This window comes from Cervus elaphus, chromosome 21, assembly GCF_910594005.1.
Source record: "Cervus elaphus chromosome 21, mCerEla1.1, whole genome shotgun sequence".
NCBI classification, from domain to species: Eukaryota; Metazoa; Chordata; class Mammalia; order Artiodactyla; family Cervidae; genus Cervus; species Cervus elaphus.
In genome coordinates, this window is record NC_057835.1 from 48,441,626 (window position 1) to 48,464,684 (window position 23,059).

At 42.5% G+C, this 23,059-nt stretch overlaps 1 protein-coding gene across 3 annotated transcripts in view; it reads left to right on the forward strand.

Annotated features, from left to right (window-relative positions):
• Positions 1-23,059, forward strand: part of SAMD12 (sterile alpha motif domain containing 12) — a 431,707-nt gene that overhangs the window by 273,916 nt on the left and 134,732 nt on the right. Inside the window, exon 5 of one of the 3 annotated variants that reach the window (XM_043879270.1) lies at positions 20,724-20,743. The exons of the other annotated variants lie outside the window; for them this stretch is intronic. Coding sequence (XP_043735205.1) covers positions 20,724-20,728 — 5 coding nt within the window. The 3' untranslated portion in view covers positions 20,729-20,743. Of the gene's footprint in view, positions 1-20,723; positions 20,744-23,059 lie in introns of those variants that run through there. 3 annotated transcript variants of the gene reach the window in all.

A 23,059-nucleotide genomic window follows, 5' to 3' on the forward strand; every position in this document is an offset into this window, starting at 1 on the left:
GAAGACTTTCCATGTAATGATGGAGTACTGTGTGCCAGGGGCCATGTATACCTTCTCTCTCTTCACAGCATTCCTGCTTAGAAGACCATCTTGCTCTCATTTGAAAGACTTGAACACTGAGACTTAAAGAGATTAAGTAACTTGACCACAGTTTCACAGCTAACTCAACACAGATCCAAAGCCTGTTCCCTTAATACCAAATGCCCTTTAGTAAATCAGATCTGTGGAAGTCCTGGCCTACTCTGAGCTGATCCATCTGTATTTCCCCTCCTGCAAGACCCACTCCCACTCTGCCCCCAGGGGTCTATGAAATAGGAGACAACTTCACACAAGCCTGCAGCGCCACTGTCCTATAATTCAGCCTCTTCAGGGCTGGGACTAGGGTAAGGTGTATGAGGGGCCTGGTGCAAAATATAAGGGAGGCCCCCACTCCCAGGTTCATACATGTGTCTGTCCATGATTTTGCTCACCCTAATCCCAGCCCTGCCTTCCCCAAAGCCAATTGTCCTGCTGGAATTTGCTAAAGATGACTACACCTAGACCTCCATCACCGTGATAACCAGGACAGATCTAAAATTCTCTGGCAAGCTGTGTGCTGCCCCCTCCCCCTTCTCAGATTGCATGTTTCTATTCCAGGACAATTCCTGCCCCTAAAAGTACTTTCGCTCCTCCAAAACTACCTTTTGTGGTTTCTTTTCACCTGAGTCTCCCTCCCAAACCCTAATTTGCATGCAAGCAGGAGGAGACCTCAGAGATTCTCTGCCAGGGCTACAGATTTGGTCTCAACCCAGGTGTTAGCTCCATTCTGTTGGATGTGGCTGAGCAGAGAAGGATTGGAAGGGGGTTTGTGGGGCTGGGGGTGGTGGTGGGGGGTGGTGGGCATGGCTGAACAGAGGAAGACTAGGAGGCCAGGGCTGAGTGGAGAGCAGGGTGGTCTGGGTGAGCAGGCTCCATCTCAGGTATGGCATGTGGACAGTTTTGCTCACCATTGTTATAACCCAGGCTGGCCCTCCTCATCATACAGAAGACAAAATGGAAGCCACAAGGAAGGGATGACTTCCCTGAGCTAAGTTAGCCAGCGAATGCAAATCCAGGCTTAGAACCCTACCTGCTACTCCAAGCACCTTTTCCCCACTGAGTCAGGCAGATGGAGCCCACATTCTTCTCTTGGCCCCATTACTGCCATAGCTACCAGCTCATAAAAGGAGGTGTGATTCATCAATCTAGAAATCAAGACCTTCAGAGTTTAGAACCACCCTTGATTGATGCATATTTTACTTTCTCGGCAAACTGCAGTGCAACTTTGGTTCTCCATCCAATTAAATCTGGGCTTTGCTGATCTCCAGTTTTGTTCACTACAGATTTCTGCCTGTTGAGACAATACTCATGCATGAGCAACGCTAGATTTCAATTGCACATTTCATTGTTGTTGGAGTTAATAGATTGCTCAATCCCTTTTAAGCAAATAAGGCACCAGGTTACTGATCTGACAAAAATGAATAACCTCATTAACTATGTAATTAGACATTTGAAATTGAACTGTGTGAATGCTTGTGTTCATTGAGAAGACCATTAAAATCATATGGTAAGCGTTAAGGAAAAGCAGTGGGGGGCGGAGGGGAGCAGCCCATGATTCATACTTTAGCTATGCCCAGTTTTGCTCTCTCTCAAAAACCTTCCCCCGTAATTGAGTACTAGCAATGTGGTTAGGGCTTCCCTTATGGTTCTACTAGTAAAGAATCTGCCTGCAATGCAGGAGACCTGGGTTTGGACCCTAGGTTGGCAAGCTCCCTTGGAGAAGGGGAAGGCTACCCACTCCAGTATTCTGGCCTGGGAGAATTCCATGGACTGTATAGTCCATGGGGTCGCAAAGAATCTGACACAACTGAGCAACTTTCACAATGTGGTTCGGGGGCTACCTCTATCAGAATCATCTGGAGTTTTGACTCAAAATGCTGTGTCTTGCAACATCCCCTAGTTCTCCTGACTTGGAAGGTGAGTCAGTCAGTAAAGTTTAAAAAGTACTCATATGGAACTTGAACCGTTTATATCAGTGACTTCTTACTTAGTTTCTGAACTTTTTGTTTTTCTTTCCTTTGAGACATGAAGTCATTACTGCCATCATATCTCGTATCTCTGGTTCTGAGTCAAATTCAACAAGAAATAGAAATCACTACATTTCATCAAACTGTGATTTGACCAAGATAGACATGGGAGAAGGGAATTCTCAGATTAGAAGATATTCAGTTTTCTCTTGTGGGCCTTGATAGAATTATATAGAAAGATCCCTCATTTACCTACTGGTGTGTTTTCAGTAAAATTCTGTTGTCAAAGACGATAAAACACCCTTAAGATCTTCATTTTCAGTTATAGGTGGAAAATATCCAAATACATGTCAGCATTTTCCTAAAGCTCCTTTATAAGAATTTCGTTTAGTGCATGAAGCCCAGGGTGCATAGTGTTGGGCATGGCCAGAATCTGCCAACATGCATATTTGACAACAGAGTTTTTCAGAAAATGTGAATTAATGTCATTGATTAATTTGAAATTAATTCATAAAGTTTAATTAATAATTTTAAATATTTATATTTTAAATGTAAATTTCCATCTTCTACTTAAAATTTTTAAACCATTTCATCTGGGACCACAGTCCACCAATGCAACAGCCTGGTACCTAGTGGCCGCTCTTTGAAACAGACTGAGGCACACTAAAGATGTTTGGAGATTCTCTAACATTCCTCTTATTGAGAGGTGGTGCTTGGGTATCCTCACCTTGAAGGCTGAGTGACTGCTCTGACCATTATCATGTGGCCGAAACTGTCAGTATCTAGTTCCCACACTTGTCCAAGAAAGTGTACTCACATAACAAGTATACCTGCCCTGAGATCACCATGCTGTGAGGAGCTCAAGCCACAGGAAGATGTCCTAGAAGAGACTTCATGTGGAGAAAAATAAAGGTCAGGGAGCACCCAGGAAGGAATTCCCTGATGGTCCAGTGCTTAGGACTCTGAGCTTTCACAGCAAAGAGTGTGGGTTCAATCCCTGGTCCAGGAACTAAGATCCCACAAGCCCTGTGTGGCACACCCTGCCCACCCCCCCCAAAAAAGGAGCACCCAGATGCCAGACACATGACTGAAGAAGCCATCTTGGAAATATATCCTCCACCCCCATAAGGGGACATCACATGTATTAAGGATGGACCACCCAGCTGAGCGCTTTTTGAATTCCTAACCAATGAAAGCGTGGGCAAGAGAAAACTCCTTGGTTCAAGCCATCTGTTTGGAGTAGAGAACTGAAACAAGAGCCTGTATTTCTTCTTTGCTCTCTTCTCACCTTCATTCTTTCCCCTGGCCTTACTTTCTCAAAATTTACATTCTGGCTCTTGTGGGAATTTGGGTTCTCAATCCTTATTTAAACCGGTCTGGAAATCTCCTCAAGTTATGTGAACTTTTGAAAATTAGAATATTAAAAATAAATGTATATACATGACAAAATTGCATTCTGAGGGCAGGAGGGCTACAGGAAGCAATGGAAATTTCTGCTTGAAGTGCTTCATCTTCCGTGGACCACCTTGCTCAAGGTGAAGAGAGCACAAGATCAAGGATTGGTCAGCTCTTTCTGAGAGTTGCCTTCCTTATCGGTAAAAGCAGGTCGGTTCATCTTTGACATTCGAGGAGCCTAGAGTAAGATAGCTCTGCTTTTGTATTACTTATTTTGAGGGATATTTTTGTCTCTTGTAACATATTAGAAGATGTATTTATTCCATGGCAGTCCAGCCTGTGGGGCAAAAGAAGTATCTAATTCTTTGTAGAAGCCTGTGCCTTTCTCATCTTGTATCTCCAGCTCTCAGTAAATAGCTTTGAGTAAATGAATGAACAAATGAACGCATGTTAGTCACTGAGGCTACAAAGACAAATGAGACCTGGCCCCTGCCCTTGAGGAGCTCACAGTCTATCGAACACAGGCAGCAAATTAAATACTGGTTATGCCTCCTAGGTAGCACATTCTTTTATTCAGAAACATCGTTCTGTCTGTATCGAGCTACTGTTATACCCATATCCTGATGGAATGACAAGCTTCAAGGAAACACGGTTCAGAAGAGCCCAGAATAGGGCAGGAGGCTGCCAACCACTCACCCTAAGTAGACAGCTTCCCCATGCTGGGTTGAGGTCTTAACTTTGGTGGAAGGGGGAAGAAGGGAGGAATGTCCCGTTAAAGCTGTGGAAGGCCAGGCACAATTACTCAGCAGCCCCTTCAGGGACCTGTCAGAAAAGCAGGAACAGAATCACTAATGCATCGTTCCATCAGGCTTTGCTGACAAGAGACTGCAGAAGCAGCAGCACAACTGCTTCATCACACGACCCCTCAGAGCTGCAGCCGGAGCTGAAAAGTTCAGGGCAAACACCAGAGTTGTTTTGTGTGTGAAGAGTGATGAGCAAGTCCCTGATTTTCATCAGCCTGGCCTACAGGGGCTTTGAGGAATTGCCTTTTGTTTTCCACCTCAAGTCAGTTTGGCAAAGTGTCGGCTCGTGCCTTTTTTCCCCTTTTTCTTTCTTTATACTGAGGACTTTGGGAGGTGGGAGATAGAAGAGGCAGAGACCTTCGTTTAGAGATAAGTGGCTTCTGGTTCTTTACTCTCCTGGGTAGCTTGAGTATCAGTGACAATATATTGATATGATCAACATTGTATGGAGCGGTGCTTACCATGTTTTGGAGTTTTGAAAGATTTCTTTTTGTTTGTGTTACATAGCAAGACCACAAGGATGTCAGGAATTTGTCAGGGAGTGATGCCAGGATCTGGTTAATTTCCAAGCAGTAGACTTGTGTTCTAGCCCAGGGAGGCCAATTCCCACAGGTGGAAATAACTTTCTGCTTGTTAGTAGAACCTGGTGAAATACCTAAGCAGTAGTTAATTTTCTGTCTTCAGTAGATTCTGAGCTCCTTCAAGTAGAAATCCCACAAGGAAAGGTAAAAGAAACAACAGTACAACCCAAATTCTTTCCCATTCCTCACAGTTTAAAAATATCAATGTCTTAATGCTTTGAGAAGAAAATGTCATCTTTATCAAGGGCCACTTTCTGTTTTAAACCGTAGCTTTTTCATCATCCCATCCTTGGAATCCAAAGTAATCACAAACTCACTGTTTTGATAATTAGGTACAATTATAAAAAATAAAGTTTTTCTTTTTAAATTAAAGAGCAACTACAGAAATTGTTGCTAGTAAGTGCTGACTAGCTTGTAATTACCGTGGCACTGACCCATGAACCTCATCAGCAGTTCTAACTGGAGAGCTACACTTTCAAAGGGGAAGAACTTTCATATTTCTGAAAGTAGAGCCTGCTAGTTAGTTTTGTTTCTATTCTTTTAAGTTTTAGCACTTTCTATTGGTTTGTGCATTGCTCTTAACTGTGATGAGTGTGTCCTGTATGACCCTCCATCCCTGGTGATTTCATTTAAATCTGGACTCTTATGGCCCAAGATCCCTGTCTTTAGCTGAGCAGTGAAGAAAAAGTTTTATTGCTTAATCTGCAGGAGGTGACTAGAAGGTGAAATGAGGTTAAAGAAAGCATATCAAGATAGCATGCTTGGTCTCTCTGCTACTAAGAGGTCTGAAATCACTCAGTTCCTTGGGACTCAGAACATGGAAGAGACACTAGCGTGTAAAGGCAATAGCATATAATAACATGGATTACTGGTCCCAAGCCAGCAATGACTAAGGACCCTCTTGGTTGCATAGTCTTGTCCCTTAGTCCAGAGAGCTGAACTCTCAAATGAGGACTACATGGAAAAAATTTCTGAAGCATGTGGTTCCTTCTTCCTCCATTCATGATGACTGTTCTGTAGCCATAAGCATCCTAGAGGATGAGATGGTTAGATAGCATCACTGACTCAATGGACATGCATTTGAGCAAACTCTGAGAGAGAGTGAAAGACACTGATGATTGGCATGCTGCAGTCCATGGGACTGCAAAGAGTTGGAACCAAGCAACTGAATGGCAACAAAACATCACAGACCCAAAAAGAACTTGGAAAGATTGTTTTGTCCATACTCTTGACTTCAGATAAAACAATCACAACCTACCCATACAAGATAAGAAAATGATAGTGGTCAGTTTTCTTTGGTAGCATCCTCATGTTCAGTTACCTTTCCCAGAAGAAAAATCCTGGTATGCCTTTGGAGTTGTACAGAGCTGGATTCCAGTGTCCATGCAGTTACTCTCTGGGTGTGTGATTATCAGCAGATTATTGATCTTGCCAAACCGTAACTAATTTGTAATAAGCAAATAAACACCAGTCTGCATACATGAGGAAGTTTTGAGGGAGTAGAGATCTCTGTGCTGTTCCTTGTCTCTTCTTCCTCACCCCAGCCAGTCCCTCCTGCTACATTTTCAGTGCTGTCCTCCTAAGGGCAGAGAACAATGTCCAATTCTAATCATTCCCTAGGGGAGTAGATAGCATGATGTAACTTGAAGACTCGATATAAATTTTAAAGGGAAACATTCTTGTCCCCTTCAGAATAGCCAGATAAACTAAGCAAGCAGGTAGTATATTCCATGATGAGTTAGTTTAACAAAGTGCCCAAAACTGGGTAGCTTAGAACAACAGAAATATCCATGTGAAGGCACCAGGGAAGCTCTGTTCGGGGCCTTTCTCCCACCTCTCTGGTAGCTTGTTGTATGGCAGGATAACACCAGTATTCACACGCCTCTCTCCCAGTTTTCCCCTTTATAAGGACACCAGTCATTTTGAATTGGGGACCACACTGCTCCAGTGTGACCTCATCTTACATCATCCCATCCACACCACCAAATCAGGTCTCACACTCTGACCTGATGGGAATTTGGACTTTGACGTGTGAATTGGGGGGAGACACATTTCAACACACTAAGTTATGGGATTCCTGAAAATCTTCTGGCAGGTCCTCCTTGACATTATATTAATACTTGGGATTCAGGACAAAGTAATTTGTGGCCAGCCCCTTAGGTGTTTCAGAAAGATGATTACTTGGAAAAACAACCTCAAACCCCTTGGTATTAGCAGATCAGGGAAACATATCATAGTGCAGAGTTGCAAAGTCATGTGCACAAAAGAAAGGGGAGGGAAAGCCTGGAGGAAAATGGACAAGACATCCACAGGACCCTAACAGCCACATCAAGAATGTCGCACAATAGGTAAAGATCTTCTTAGATCTAGGAAGTCTCTTCCTCTAACTAAGGCTGTGCCTTTACCAAACCTAGGAAGCTTTTGGTCCCACAGCAGTGACATGTGATGCAAAGACTTTCAGTCCCCAGGAGAAAAGTATTTGTCAAGGATATCTAGGCTTGAAAACTGGCCTCTATAAGAATAAAGTTAATTGAGATTCTTTTTTTTTTCTTTTTTTTTTTTTTAATTTTTTTATTAGTTGGAGGCTAATTACTTCACAACATTTCAGTGGGTTTTGTCATACATTGATATGAATCAGCCATAGATTTACACTTATTCCCCATCCCGATCCCCCCTCCCACCTCCCTCTCCACCCGATTCCTCTGGGTCTTCCCAGTGTACCAGGCCCGAGCACTTGTCTCATGCATCCCACCTGGGCTGGTGATCTGTTTCACCATAGATAGTGTACATGCTGTTCTTTTGAAACATCCCACCCTCACCTTCTCCCACAGAGTTCAAAAGTCTGTTCTGTATTTCTGTGTCTCTTTTTCTGTTTTGCATATAGGGTTATCATTACCATCTTTCTAAATTCCATATATATGTGTTAGTATGCTGTAATGTTCTTTATCTTTCTGGCTTACTTCACTCTGTATAAGGGGCTCCAGTTTCATCCATCTCATTAGGACTGGTTCAAATGAATTCTTTTTGACGGCTGAGTAATATTCCATGGTGTATATGTACCACAGCTTCCTTATCCATTCATCTGCTGATGGGCATCTAGGTTGCTTCCATGTCCTGGCTATTATAAACAGTGCTGCGATGAACATTGGGGTGCATGTGTCTCTTTCAGATCTGGTTTCCTCAGTGTGTATGCCCAGAAGTGGGATTGCTGGGTCATATGGCAGTTCTATTTCCAGTTTTTTAAGAAATCTCCACACTGTTTTCCATAGTGGCTGTACTAGTTTGCATTCCCACCAACAGTGTAAGAGGGTTCCCTTTTCTCCACACCCTCTCCAGCATTTATTGCTTGTAGACTTTTGGATAGCAGCCATCCTGACTGGTGTGTAATGGTACCTCATTGTGGTTTTGATTTGCATTTCTCTAATAATGAGTGATGTTGAGCACCTTTTCATGTGTTTGTTAGCCATCTGTATGTCTTCTTTGGAGAAATGTCTGTTTAGTTCTCTGGCCCATTTTTTGATTGGGTCATTTATTTTTCTGGAATTGAGCTGCAGGAGTTGCTTGTATATTTTTGAGATTAATCCTTTGTCTGTTTCTTCATTTGCTATTATTTTCTCCCAATCTGACGGATTCTTAACATCACCTATTTTTGTTAGTTGGGACTAGCTGAGAAAATTTTAGAATAATTTTCAAATATTGGAATAGTGATGGAGAGCAACATTTTGTCATTTTCAAGGCAAGGGAGGGTCAAAGGGAGACTCAAATTATGGGAGGTGCAGTTCAGACTAGATTCGAGAAGAAATTCCTGATAGTAAGGGGTAATTTATTTTTTTAAAAAGTAAAGAAACTGTGGTATCTTCCTTACATATGTTAGATACAAAGGTGGGCTCCTCTCTGTTATAAAATGAGCCTAGTCATTCCTGAATATCAAAGAGCTAGGCTTTATCTTTCCATCATTCTTATGGACTGTGCTCATAACTCACACAGGTGCAGAGCTGAGGTCTAGGGTTACAGGGATGACAGACACAGGTTCCATCCTCAAAGAGCTCACCCACTCATGTCACTTAGCCAATATCTAGTTGTTGAATAAAAACATAAATGGAGATATAAAAACAGATAAATTCTAATGCAATAGCATAGTACTAATGGCTGCCCCAGTACCGTGTTTCTATGTCTAACTGTGGCTGAAGTCATTCAAGAATGCTTTGTTGAGCTTCCCTGGTGGCTCAGTAGTAAAGAATCCACCTGCCAATGCAGGAGACACCATTTCAATCCCTAATCTGGGAAGATCCCATTGTGCCATTGAGCAACTAAGCCTGTGGGCCACAGCTGCTGAGCCTGTGCTCTAGATCCTGGAAGCCACAACTACTGAAGCCTGTGCACCCTAGAGCCCATGCTCTTTAAAAAGAGAAGCCACTGCAATGAGAAACCTGCTTATCGCAATTAGAGAAAAGCCTGTCAGCAGCAAAGACCCAGCACAGCCAATAATAAATAAATGAATAAATAAAATTAGTTTTTAAAAAGAGTGCTTTGCAGAAGAGTTGGCATTTGGGCACCATCTTGAAGGATGACTGTTGGTTTGCGGAGTGGGCATGAAGGAATGGGACACACACCAGAGGCATAGTGATGGGCTATTTGGACACTGAGTACAGTGTGATTTGAGTAGAGGTGGCCTAGTAGAAGTCAAGGGGGGGTCAGTGATCAGAGAGGAGATGAGAGGCAAGTAAAATGCATAAACCCGAGTTCTCCAGAGGGTCTCTTGAGCTTCTAGTGACTCAGATGCCTTTTAAGTGTGGTCCACTGTTTTCAGAACTCCCCTGACCCAGCCAGACCATAAGACACTTTATTTTGTCCTTCATTTGTAAGTTGTAAAACAAAAGGATTATCACTTGATGATATTCTAAAAGACAAGGCTGGATGAGGTCACTCTTCAACTTGGGAGTATTCAATTTCAATGTCAGGTCTTCCCTCTCTGTCAGGAGAGACCCACTTGTGATCATGATGCAGAAATCTGAACAAGCCTGATGCCAGCTTCTTTCCAGAGAGGGATGGAGGTTCGGGCAGAAGGTGGATGGATGGAAGCACAAGCTAGCTGGGCTCTTCCATGAGGGTGGAGCTGGCCACGGCCACCCTACCGTTGAACTCTTGCCAGCTTATTTTGTTGTATAAAAATCTCATCTGTGCACTGGGAGAGTGGCTCTGTGGAGCTCAGAAGTTCAGGGAACAGGCTTTGCCAAACTCTGCTTCTTAGACCCTAAAATTGTCACCGAACCAAGCTTAGCTTCACTCACCCATCTATTGACACTGGGTTGTAGTGAAGGAAAATACAGCGTTTATTTACCAAGTAAGGAGAGTAGGCAACTCATGCTCAAAATACCCAAACTTTCGATGGCTTTCTGGGGTTTTAAAGCCAGTGTTAGAGGTGAGAGTCTCAGGGTGGGTGATCAGCTCCTGGTCCTTTTCCTGATTGGTAGGTGGTGAGGTAACTGGGTGATGTTTCAGGAATCTCAATCATTCCATCCAGTCTGGGGTGTGTGTGCTTTTGTGGTCAGCATGAAGTCACCATCCTCTGCTGGGTTTTGCGGGGAAGGGCATCAGATTGTTATCTTTATTCCTTTAGGATGAACTTGAAGGCCTGTGACTGTTGTTCTAATCATTAACTGCTTGAGTCTGCTCTTTGGAAGTCAGAGAATGTCACAGAAGAAAAGGGGGGAAATGGGGAGGCTGGTCCCCACAGGGTCTTGCTAGTTTTCAGCGCCCCCCCCCCCACCTTTTCTTTGATACCCCTCAGTCCTCAGGGGAACAGGACAAGAAAGGGAATAAAGTTTCCAAGGGAATTCAGTTTTAGGGGGACTCAGTTTCAGGTTCTCATGAGAAGCAATAAAGCGCGGTACGAGCAAGGGAAGAAGAGGCTGAAGGGAAGCAGTTCAGAGGAGCTTTCCACACAGAAGTGTCTGTTGAGCACTTTCTACCTTTTAGGCACTGTGCTCCTGTTGGACGCAAACACCACATTTCCCTGCCTACAGGCATCCCACGTGGTGAGAAAGACAATTCCTCAGCAGAACAAAACCACTAAAAGCAGTCACAATATACAGGGAATTAAGGGGATAGGCAGAGGAGGCCATGGACCCTAGGAGCAGCCCTAATGTAGCAAAGCATTCCAGGCATGGCAGCCAGATTCAAGAAAGGACTTGCTCAGTATGGGCAGAAGTAAGGTAGCTCAGCTGGTGAAGAACCTGCCTGCAATGCAGAAGATGCCGTTTCAATCCCTGGGTCAGGAAGATCCCCCTGGAGAAGGGATAGGCTACCCACTCCAGTATTCCTGGGCTTCCCTGGTGGCTTAGACACTAAAAAATCTGCCTGCAATGTGGGAGACCTGGGTTTGATCCCTGGGATGGGAAGATCCCCTGGAGAAGGGACAGCTACTCACTCCAGTATTCTGGCCTGGAGAATTCCATGGACAGAGGAGTCTGGCGGGCTACAGTCCATGGGGTCGCAAAGATTTGGACACGACTGAGCGACTTTCGCTGGTGGGGCTAAGTTTTGTGGTGGGGGTAAATATGAGGGCTGAGACTGGAGGGCAGATAAAAGTGAATGTTGCTGGGATTTCTCTGGCAGATCAGTGAATAAGACTGCCCCTCCCAATGTGGGGGGTGCAGGTTCAATCCCTAGTGAAGGAGCTAAGATCATCCCACATGCCTGCGGGGTGGAAAAAACCAAAACATAATGCAGAAGCAATTTTGTAACAAATTCAAGAAAGACTTTAAAAATGGTCTGCAATAAAAGAAAAAAAATCTTAAAAATGGTGTATGGTGCTAAGGAGCTGACATATCACAAGAGAGCCTTAATAGCCTCACAGGGTCTGACCACACAGCTGAGGACCCAGTCTCACTGGGCTAGCAGCCAAGGTCCCACACCTTTAGCACACACACAAGCAGGCACCCAAGGGTGCTTTGCTACCACTGCAATGGTTATACTGAGAAAACCAGGGAAGAGCACAGTTGTAAGGAGTAATTAGTGTTGTGACTAAATAAATGAACGCCACCTGTGCATCCTGTTTGGGGAAATGAGTCAAATTAGTGAAACAAGTTGCATAATCACAGCAAATGCCAATCTCAGCCATTGCAGCCAGGCTGGCCATTTCTAGTTTTAATGAGCGGCTTCGTGATCAGCGTTCATTCAGATGAATGAAGAGGAATTTTCGGTGTATGTTTTATTTTTAATCGCGTACATAATATGTAATCGCTGCCAGAAAATTTTTTAAAAATTAGTCAAAAATTTAAAAGTTAAAGTTACTCTAAACCCACCATGCAGGAACAACTGTTACCATTTTGGTGCACTTATTTTTAGACTTTCATAAATATGTATATTTATAAAAGCCGATTATTTGTTATTCTGTTCTCTTAGCTTATATTTGATTTCAGTTTTGGGGGGGTTTCTTTTGTTTCTCCCCCCTTTTTAAAAAATATGAGAGTGACTAGTTTTGCTCTACGTTATGAGTTTTTCTTTGATTCCCTCACACTCTCCCCATCCCATTCCAGGAATCTGGAAGGTAATGGAACTTGTTTAAAGTTCTTTTGATTGTTACCATCAGGTTTTTTAAATAATATTGACACGTGTTTAAAATCTGTGTTCTAAACCTCTGTTTCTCAATTATTAATGTCAAAAGTGAAACAATATCTATTGACTCACCCCCACGTACAAATGAAAAATGCTCACACTTTTCCTTCCTCCAGCTCCAACCCATTCCACCCTTCCTCCCCGTTTTTGTTACTCCAAGTTTTTTATCTCAGTCTGCAGTAGTTAAGCTGTTGATTGTCACATAATGGGACCTCTTGTTTCAAGATTGAGATAGCATTTACATTCTCCTTAGAAACAATGCTATTTAATGACGTTTGCTTTTCTCAGCGTCCACACTGCTGGTTCAACTCAGTTACCAGAGGGAACACATTTTTGCCTGCCAAGTCGCCTCAGTCTTGTTCGACTCTGCGACCCTATGGGCTGTAGTCCGCTAGGCTCCTCTGTCCATGGGATTTCTTAGGCAAGAATACTGGAGTGGGTTGCCATGCCCTTCTCCAGGGGATCTGCCCGACCCAGGGATCGAACTTGCATCTTTTACCTCTCCTGCATTGGCAGGGAGGTTCTTTACCACTAGTACCACCCGGGAAGACAGAACACATCAGCGTCTAAAGCCTTTTCCCAGCTGAAAATGTCCTCCTCACCTTCATTTATCACTGATAGAATTTGGGAAGTAACCATTCTCCCTGAAAACCACATAGACAGATTCAACTGATATCTTTTTCTTGTATAGAGGATTTTTTTTTTTCCTGGATTTGAAGAAGCTTCTTTTTTTTTTTTTAAACTTGGTATTCAGAGGATGTAAATGTTTATCAATTTGCCAGAGCCCACAGTAAAACTTTAACTAGAGGGGTTTTTTTGTTTGTTTTTTTTCATCTCAGATTTTTCTTCAGTATCTGTTTTTGGGGAGTTTACATTTATCCATTTTATTATCCTTTTTTCTAGCTTAGTTTTGAGAAATCATTGACATACATCATCTGTGTAAGTTTAAGGCACACAACATGATGGTTTGATGTATCTGTGTGTGTGTGTGTGTGTGTGTGTGTGTGTGTTCACTCCCTTGTCTTGTCCTCCTCTTTGCAACCCCATGGGCTTAGCCCGCTAAGCCCTCTGTCCATGGGATTTTCCAGGCAGCAATACTGGAGTGGGTTGCCATTCCCTCCTCCAGGTGATATACCAATACGTATATTGTAAATGATTTCCATGTTGGTTCAATAAAAATCCACTTTTTCATATAGATACAATAGGAAAAGAAAAAATTTTTTCTCCTTATGATGAGAACACTTAGGATTTACTCTCTTAGCTTTCTTCTGTATCAGACAGCAGTGTTAGCTATAATCATGTTGGACATTACATCCCTAGAACTTACTTATCTTTTAACTTCTAGTTCATACCTTTTGACCTTCTTCTTCCAAATCCCCTTCCCTACAGCCTCTACTGCTGATAACCATAGTTCTGATCTCTTCTCTATGATTTTTTTCTCTTTTTCTGTTTTTGATTCTACATATAAGTAAAATCACAGAGTATCTGTCTTTATCTGTATGCCTATTTCACTTCACATAATGTCTTCAGGATCCATCTGTGTCATCACAAATGGTCATGTTTCCTCATTTTTTATAGCTGAATAAATGGGCTTCCCTATAGCTCAAACTCATTCAGGTATGACCTAAATCAAATCCCTTATGACTATACAGTGGAAGTGAGAAATAGATTTAAGGGACTATATCTGATAGACAGAGCCAGATGAACTATGGATGGAGGTTCATGACATTGTACAGGAGACAGGGAACAAGACCATCCCCATGGAAAAGAAATGCAAAAAGGCAAAATGGTTGTCTAAGGGGGACTTACAAATAGCTGTGAAAAGAAGAGGAGCGAAAAGCAAAGGAGAAAAGGAAAGATATTCCCATTTGAATGCAGAGTTCCAAAGAATAGCCAGGAGAGATAAGAAAGCCTTCCTCAGTGATCAATACAAAGAAATAGAGGAAAACAACAGAATAGGAAAGACTAGAGATCTCTTCAAGAAAATTAGAGATACCAAGGGAACATTTCAGGCAAAGATGTGTTCGATAAAGGACAGAAATGGTAGGGACCTAACAGAAGCAGAAGATATTAAGAAGAGGTGGCAAGAATACACAGAAGAACTTCTGAATAAAAAAGATCTTCACAAGCCAGATAATCACAATGGTGTGATCACTCACCTAGAGCCAGACATCCTGGAATGTGAAGTCAAGTGGGCCTTAGAAAGCATCACTACGAACAAAGCTAGTGGATGTGATGGAATTCCAGTTGAGCTATTTCAAATCCTGAAAGATGATGCTGTGAAAGTGCTGCACTCAATATGCCAGCAAATTTGGAAAACTCAGCAGTGGCCACAGGGACTGGAAAAGGTCAGTTTTCATTCCAGTCCCAAAGAAAGGCAATCCCAAAGAATGCTCAAACTGCCGCATAATTGCACTCATCTCACACGCTAGTAAAGTAGTGCTCAAAATTCTCCAAGCCAGGCTTCAGCAATACATGAACCATGAACTTCCAGATGTTCAAGCTGGTTTTAGAAAAGGCGAGGAACCAGAGACCAAATTGCCAATATCCGCTGGATCATCAAAAAAGCAAGAGAGTTCCAGGAAAAACATCTATTTCTGCTTTATTGACTACGCCAAAGCCTCTGACTGTGTGGATCACAATAAACTATGGAAAATTCTGAAAGAGATGGGAATACCAGACCACCTGACCTGCCTCTTGAGAAACCTATATGCAGGTCAGGAAGCAACAGTTAGAACTGGACATGGAACAACACACTGGTTCCAAATAGGAAAAGGAGTACCTCAAGGCTGTATATTGTCACCCTGGTTATTTAACTTATATGCAGAGTACATCATGAGAAATGCTCGTCTGGAAGAAGCACAAGCTGGAATCAAGATTGCTGGGAGACATATCAAATACCTCAGATATGCAGATGACACCACCCTTATGGCAGAGAGTGACGAGGAACTGAAAAGCCTCTTGATGAAAGTGAAAGAAGAGAGTGAAAAAGTTGGCTTAAAGCTTAACATTCAGAAAACTAAGATCATGGCATCTGGTCCCATCACCTCATGGAAATAGATGGGGAGACAGTGGAAACAGTGTCAGACTTTATTTTGGGGGGCTCCAAAATCACTGTGGATGGTGACTGCAGCCATGAAATTAAAAGACACTTACTTCTTGGAAGGAAAGTTATGACCAACCTGGATAGCATATTAAAAAGCAGAGACATTACTTTGCCAACAAAGGTCCGTCTGGTCAAGGCTATGGTTTTTCCAGTGGTCATGTATGGATGTGAGAGTTGGACTGTGAAGAAAGCTGAGCGCTGACAAATTGATGCTTTTGAACTGTGGTGTTGGAGAAGACTCTTGAGAGTCCCTTGGACTGCAAGGAGATCAAACCAGTCCATCCTAAAGGAGATCAGTCCTGGGTGTTCATTGGAGGGACTGATGCTGAAGCTGAAACTCCAATACTTTGGCCACCTCATGCGAAGAGTTGACTTATTGGAAAAGACCCTGATGCTGGGAGGGATTGGAGGCAGGAGGAGAAGGGGATGACAGAGGATGAGATGGCTGGATGGCATCACCAACTTGATGGACATGAGTCTGAGTGAACTCCAGGAGTTGGTGATGGACAGGGAGGCCTGGCGTGCTGCGATTCATGGGGTCGCAAAGAGTCAGACCCTACTGAGCAACTGAACTGACTGATTCTAACAGGTATGAAGTGGTAATCTCATTGTGGTTTTAATTTGCATTTCCCTAATGAGTAGTGGGACTTCCCTGGTGGCTCAGCAGTAAAGAATCTGCCTGCTAATGCAGGAAATGCGGGTTCAATCGCAGTTGGGGAAGATATGCTGGAGAAGGTAATGGCAACCCACTCCAGTATTCTTGCCTGGGGAATCCCATGGACAGAAGAACCTGGCAGGCAACAGTCCATGGCGTTACAAGAGAGCTGGACACGACTTAGCAGCTAGGCAACAACAATGCCCAGTGATGCTGAGCATCTTCTCATGCACCTTTTGTCCTTTCTTATGTCTTCCTTAGAGAAATGTCTTTTCAGATCCATAGCCCATTTTTAAACTGGGTTACTTGTTTGTTTGTTTGTTTTTTCTATTGAGTTGTATGAATTCTTTATGTTTTGGCTATTAACCCCTTATCAGATATAGGGTTTGCAAATACTTTTTCCGATTTTATTGGTTATATTTTCACTTTGTTTAGGGCAATATACATTTTTGAAATGGATTCTCTCACATTGGTTCTGATTGTTTCCTCATTTATTCACATTGTGCATAGCTATATATACTGTGTACCTGATTTTTTTTTTCTCTCTCTCTCTGAATTCTGGTTATATCTAAAATTCTGGTGAGTGTCTCACCTTAATAGTTACTAAACCAGATTGATTTTCTGAACCATTTCAGGGTATTTTTGAAGTACAGATTTCTTAGCTTCACCAAAGGTCCACTCAATCAAAATCTCCTATATGTAACCCTAGGAATATGTATTTTAAGTATCCTCCCCCTTCTGTGATCATATAGGTTTTGGAACCACTGGCCTATTCCACTAGTCTAATTCCATTTAATTCAGGAACAATTCTCCTCTTCACTATTTTTTAGCGGTTTTAAATTCTACAGTGGAATTATTTGCTTACTTGTATTCTTTTCAGAAAAGAATCTGCCTGCAGTACAGGAGACATGGGTTTTATCCTTGTGTTGAGAGGATCCCCTGGAGAAAGACATAGCAACTCACTCATATTCTTGCCTGGAAAACCCCTTGGACAGAGAAGCCTGTCAGGCTACAATCCATGGGGTGGCAAAGAGTCAGACACAACTTAGCAACTAAACAACAATTCTTTTCATAAAATCCCTTTTTATCTCCATTTGTTGCCTTATGACCTTTCCTTTAGCAAGTTTGTATTCTGAATAATTACCTTGAGAATACAAAGTAGTTACTCTTAAACTTTTGCCTTTCTCTTGTGGTGAATTTTTTCCAAAGTCTATTCTTCCCTCATATGTTTATTTCCTTGGGTTTGGATGATGTTTATGGTCTGTGGTGTGGAACCATCTTTTTATGCCTTGGTGGGAGCCTATTTGATAACTACTCTTCATTGGTACCTTGGGTAACTTCTCTGCATTCCCAGGCACTCTTAATTTGAGGGCTGCGTGATATGCGTTTACATAATAAGTTTTGTCATTCAGTTGCCTCAGGAGAATGGAAAGGAGCCAATTTCATGAGTAGACCCAGCAAGAGAACTTTGCCTTACTCAGCGTTTTCTATGTGTGTGGGAACTCTTGCATCAAGACCTGTCTTTCCATATCTTGGGTACACTTCACCCTACCCACTATTTTGTATACCTAGTGAGGCTGCATCTAATACCTCACATGAATTGTCTAATCATGTGATAGAATTTACATCTGGGTAGAACTTAGATGAATTGGAGCAGTATCCTATCTAGTTCCAGAATGTTTGTCCTGTTTCTTTAGGAATGACCACATTACTGACAGTTAGGTTAGAGAGAATCCCCACTTCACAGGAGTTCTGAGTGGCTGGGCCATAGGCATTATTTTCCCAAATTGCATATTCCACAGTGTTCCATAAAATTGACTCCACTTCCAGCAGACTGCCCTGCCTCCAGAACCTTTCCCCTTGATGTTGGAGTAAATGCACAAAAAAGTCAAATAATAGCCCCAAACTGGAAATAAGCCCAGTGTCCATCTGCAGTTATGGTTAATAAATTTTGCTGTTTGTACAATGGAAAGTAAATTCTAATTAGCCACATGCCTCAGTATGGACAAATGTCAGAAACAAAGTTGAACAAGAGTCTAATGGAAGCCATGCGATATGATTGATCCACATCCATTTCCAAACAGAGCCTAGCAATACATTACTTAGAGATATGTGTACAGGTGGTAGAGGTATTTTTTTTTAAAAGCAAGTGAACAATGAACCCAAGTGCAGATGATCATAGGTGGAGGGGAGGAGAGGGAACTGGGATAAGGCCCTCTAGATATTTGAAGTCACTGCTAACATTCTACTTGCTAAAATCAATAGGTGATGCATGAGTATTTGTTTTATGGTTATTTTTAATAGTAATACTGATTTTTAATGACAATGATTTTAAATGTTTGTACATTTAAAATTTTAACGTAACTTAATAACCCCTTGTATGTAATCTAAGTCATGTTCAACTCTTTTTTGACCCCATGGGCTGTAGCCCACCAGGCTCCTCTGTCCATGGGATTCTCCAGGACAAGAATACTGGTATGGGTTACCATTTCTTTCTCCAGGGGATCTTCCTGACCCAGGAATCAAACCCACATTTCCTGCATTGTCAGGCAGATCCTTTACCACTGAGTCACCTGGGAACTTAATTTCAGTAATATATTAAATTTAATCTCAATAATTTTCATAGCTCCTTTCTATGAATGACACTTCATAATTTAAAAAATTAAAAGTAAAAATAAGCCATGTAAGAGAAGAGATAGCTAAGGGTGACCCTTCAGCTGTCCCCACCTTCACCCCACTGTGGCTTAGAAGGCCCTGTGTCTGTAGTGGGGAAGGGGGCTCCACATGCCGCGGTGTTCCTTCCATCCACCACCCATGTTGCCAGGCTTCCTAATCTAGTGATGCTTAGTGATGCTGTTTGACTTTCCCAGAATGCCTTCCACTTGTTGCCAAACAACTGTGATCAACTCATAGAATGAGAATTTGTATGCCTTCCCTCAGTCTGAGGTTTCTAGATACTAATGAATGGCTTTTTAGGCGACCTGATTTAGCACAAAGACAAGGCGGTTCCCTACTCCTGCTTCTCTTTGGATTTCTGAAAGGAGGAAGGTGGGAAGCTTGCTTTCATGTGAGACTTTTCCTCCAGAAACAGGAAGGATGGCTAGAGCCATAACACAGGGCAATATTAGCAGTAGTGTGACCATGATCAATACAGAACATCACTGTCAAGTAGCACTGCGTGTATTCACTTCCTTCAAAGGCAGGGTTCATGCCATTATGCCATCAGACAAGGACAGCGAGGCTCAGGGAGTCGAAATGACTTGTCCATCTTTTTGAAGCTGTATTCACTGTCCAAAGCCCACCTCCATCCACCCCATCACAGTGCCCAATGCTTCAAGCCTATAGTCAGCTCTAGTTGAAAGATACTTTCAGTCATTCAGTAATTATTTGTTGAGCACCTATTTTGAACTGGACCAGGTGCTAAGGACATAGCAATGAACAAGGCATACACTTCCACTGCTGTTCTGACCCTTAAAATATAGGACAGAATATAGACATTAAAGAAAGAATTGCACAAATAACTAAGAAAGGAGAGCTGTGAAGAAGTCACTGTGTAATAGTGTATAAGGGAGAACCGAGGCTACAGGGTCAGGGAGAGGATTTCATAAGGGAGTGACCAAAGAATAAACAAGTTAATCAAGCAAAGAAGTGGGGAGGGGAAACTTTACAAGAGGTATAGCCTGTAGGAAGAGCCCAGGGTCAGAGGAGAACTCAGTCAACTGAAGAAACTAGCAGAAGGGCTTAGTGAGACAGGTGGACGGTCATCAGAGATGAGGAGCGTTACACTGCAGGGCCGTGTAAACCATGGTCAGGATTTTGGTTTTATTCCAGAAGGAAGGGCAGATCTCCACAGGGTTTCATGAAGAGGCGGAAGGATGGTCATAGCCATTGCTTTGTCTACTAAAAAGAAGGTAAAGAGAGCAGACCAACTTATTTTAATCCAAAATATAACAGGGAATGATTACCATATACTAGTCATATCCTGTATTATTACAGACTTGTTTAAAGTCTATAGTATCCATAAGACTCTTTAAATGGATAAAATATATCTCTCTCACTCTACATATTGGACATTGAAAATAAATCTGGCAAGCCTTAAAATCTCTGGCATTCACAACTTTTCCAGTTGAAGATCCATCTTCTGAAAAGGAGGCATCACTATCTTGAGGCAGCCCCCATGGTTCTTGCCATGGCCCACCATCACCAGTCAGATTTGTCTGTCCTTCTGCCAACAAAAGGGTGGGGTCCGGAACTGCCAGAACTGCTTAAGCTCTTCAAGGGTCTAAAGAAATATGTATACCATGTGACAAAGTGAACGGGCCTTTGTTTTTCATCAACCTTTTGTGTTTATAAATTCTCATTCACTGTCTGTAAAGGGCCTGCCCAGCAGATCTTTATAAAATCAGAAAGTTAATTTTAATATAACTTCACTTGATTACCCACCAGTCTTTATCCCCCTCTAGTGGCATTTTATCTCTTGTTTTTCCATAAACTGGGAAATGACTGATTACTCTCCAGCATAAGGCTACCTGGAATGGCGAATGGTCCCGTTCACAACCTGTTTATTCTGAACCTGTGCTGTGGAGCTACTGGGTCATATGCTTTGGAAATGGATGACAAAGGTGAGCAAACCAGGTTTTCTGCCCTCAACTGGCCTTCAGTCTTAGGAGGTCAGAAGATTACAGTAGACTATGATGTATATGCTGCCAAGATGGCTGACACACTCTGGATTTTCATAAACAGGAGAGGAACCAGGAGAACCTTCAGTTCTCAGATCTCTGGCAGTAGAAGTTACTTTTTTTACATTGGCGTATAATTGCTTTATGCTGTTGTGTTACTTTCTGCCATACAATGAAATGAATCAGTTATATACATACATACAACCCCTCCTTCTTGGCCCTCCCTTCCACCTCTCTCCCCATCCCACCCATTAGGTAACTTCAGAGCACCCAGCTGAGCTACAGCCGTTCCTTGTATAGCTAAAATAGTTATCTATTTTACACATAGTCGGGTATTTATGGGGCTTCCCTCATGGCTCAGACGATAATGAATCTGCCTGCCATGCAGGAGACCCAAGTTTGATGCCTGGTTGGAAAGATCCCCTGGAGAAAGGCATGGCAACCCACTCCAGTGCTCTTGCCTGGAGAATTCCATGGACTGAGGAGCCTGGTGGGCTATAGTCCATGGAGTTGCAAAGAGTCAGTCATGACTGAGCAACTAACACACACAGTGTATTTATGTCAAGCCAAATCTCCTAATGCATCCTACCCTCCCCTTCCCCACTGTGTCCACATGTCCATTCTCTATGTCTGTGTCTCTATTCTTGCCCTGGAACTAAATTCATGTGTGTAATTTTTCTAGATTCCCCCTGCATGCATTAATAAATGATATTTGTTTTCCCTTTCCAGCTTAATTCACCCCATGTGACAGACTCTGCATCCATCCACATCTCTACAAATGACCCAATTTCATTCCTTTTATGGCTGAGTAGTATTCCATTGCATCCATGTACCACATCGCCTCTATACATTCATCTGTCAATGGACACGGGTCGTTTCCGTGTCCTGGCTGTTGTAAATAGTGCTGCAGTGAACAGTGGAGTACTTGTGTCTTTTTGAATTACGGTTTTCTCAGGGTAGGAGTTCATTTTAAAAAATATTGAAAGTCCATGCTTCTCAAAATTCATGGCATTAGAATTCTGGACTGTCTGTTCGTGTACTCCCTACATAATGCCCTTCATTGAGTCAGTCTCTTGAACAAATCTGCTCTGTGCCTCTTTGGGGATCACTCGTATACATGTTTGCATGCTGCTGCATGCTCACTCCATGGAAGGGACCAAGATAGCTATTGTCAAGTTGTATTCATTTTTGATTTGCTTCTCTGTAAATGGGATGGAAAACTGGCTATGGTAAGCTAGTAATACCGAAGCATTTACTTTCTGCTGCTAAATGGGATCATGTAGAAGGCATCCCGCCACCCCAGAAGAATTTAGCATTTAACTGCAATAACTATTTTTACATTAGATGAAACACCTGACTAACCTTTAGGACCTCGCTTGCCATGAAGGATAAGTATCTGGCTAGCCAAGGAAGCATCCTGGTCCTGCAGAATGACACTGTGTGTTGTGTCCACTACTCAGTATAAACCTCCAGTTGCCATAATGTAGCAGCTTCTTTGTGAGAGGGTGGGATGGGGCTGTGGGGGGCGGGGGTGATTTAAATAGCAATTCCAGTACAGATTTATATCTTAGTAAACTCCTAAAAGAGGCTGAAATAGTTCTTTTACTTGGTGACCCTGATGCTGGGAAAGATTGAAAGCAAAAGGAGAAGGAGGCAGCAGAGAATGAGATGGTTAGATAGCATCACTGATTCAATGAACACGAATTTGAGCAAACTCCAGGAGTCAGTGAAGGACAGAGGAACTGGACATGCTGCAGTCCATGGGGTCACAGAGTCGGACATGACTTCGCGACTGCACAACAAATGTTCTCCAAGTCATCACCTAGCTGGGACCCTGAGTTTTGGGTCTCTTTTAGGAGGTGACATTTCGCTTTGTACTTCTCAGTTTATGGTAACTTTATGTCAGTTCAGGAGTAATTGCTCCCAAATTCCTTATAAGAAAAACTCAGTTGTCATTTGCATTTTAGATCCCTAAAATGGATTGGCAGACATTAGAGGGTTAATCCATCTTCTAGCTATAGGTCATATATATATTTTTGTCATTCTCCAATTTGACACAGTGGAACAGGGTGCTGTTATTGAGAAATTGAAGCACCAGATGTGATTAAATAAGTTCACACATTTCATTCTCTCTTTAATTTCACATCACTCTTCAGCAGCTGAATCTGTATGCTC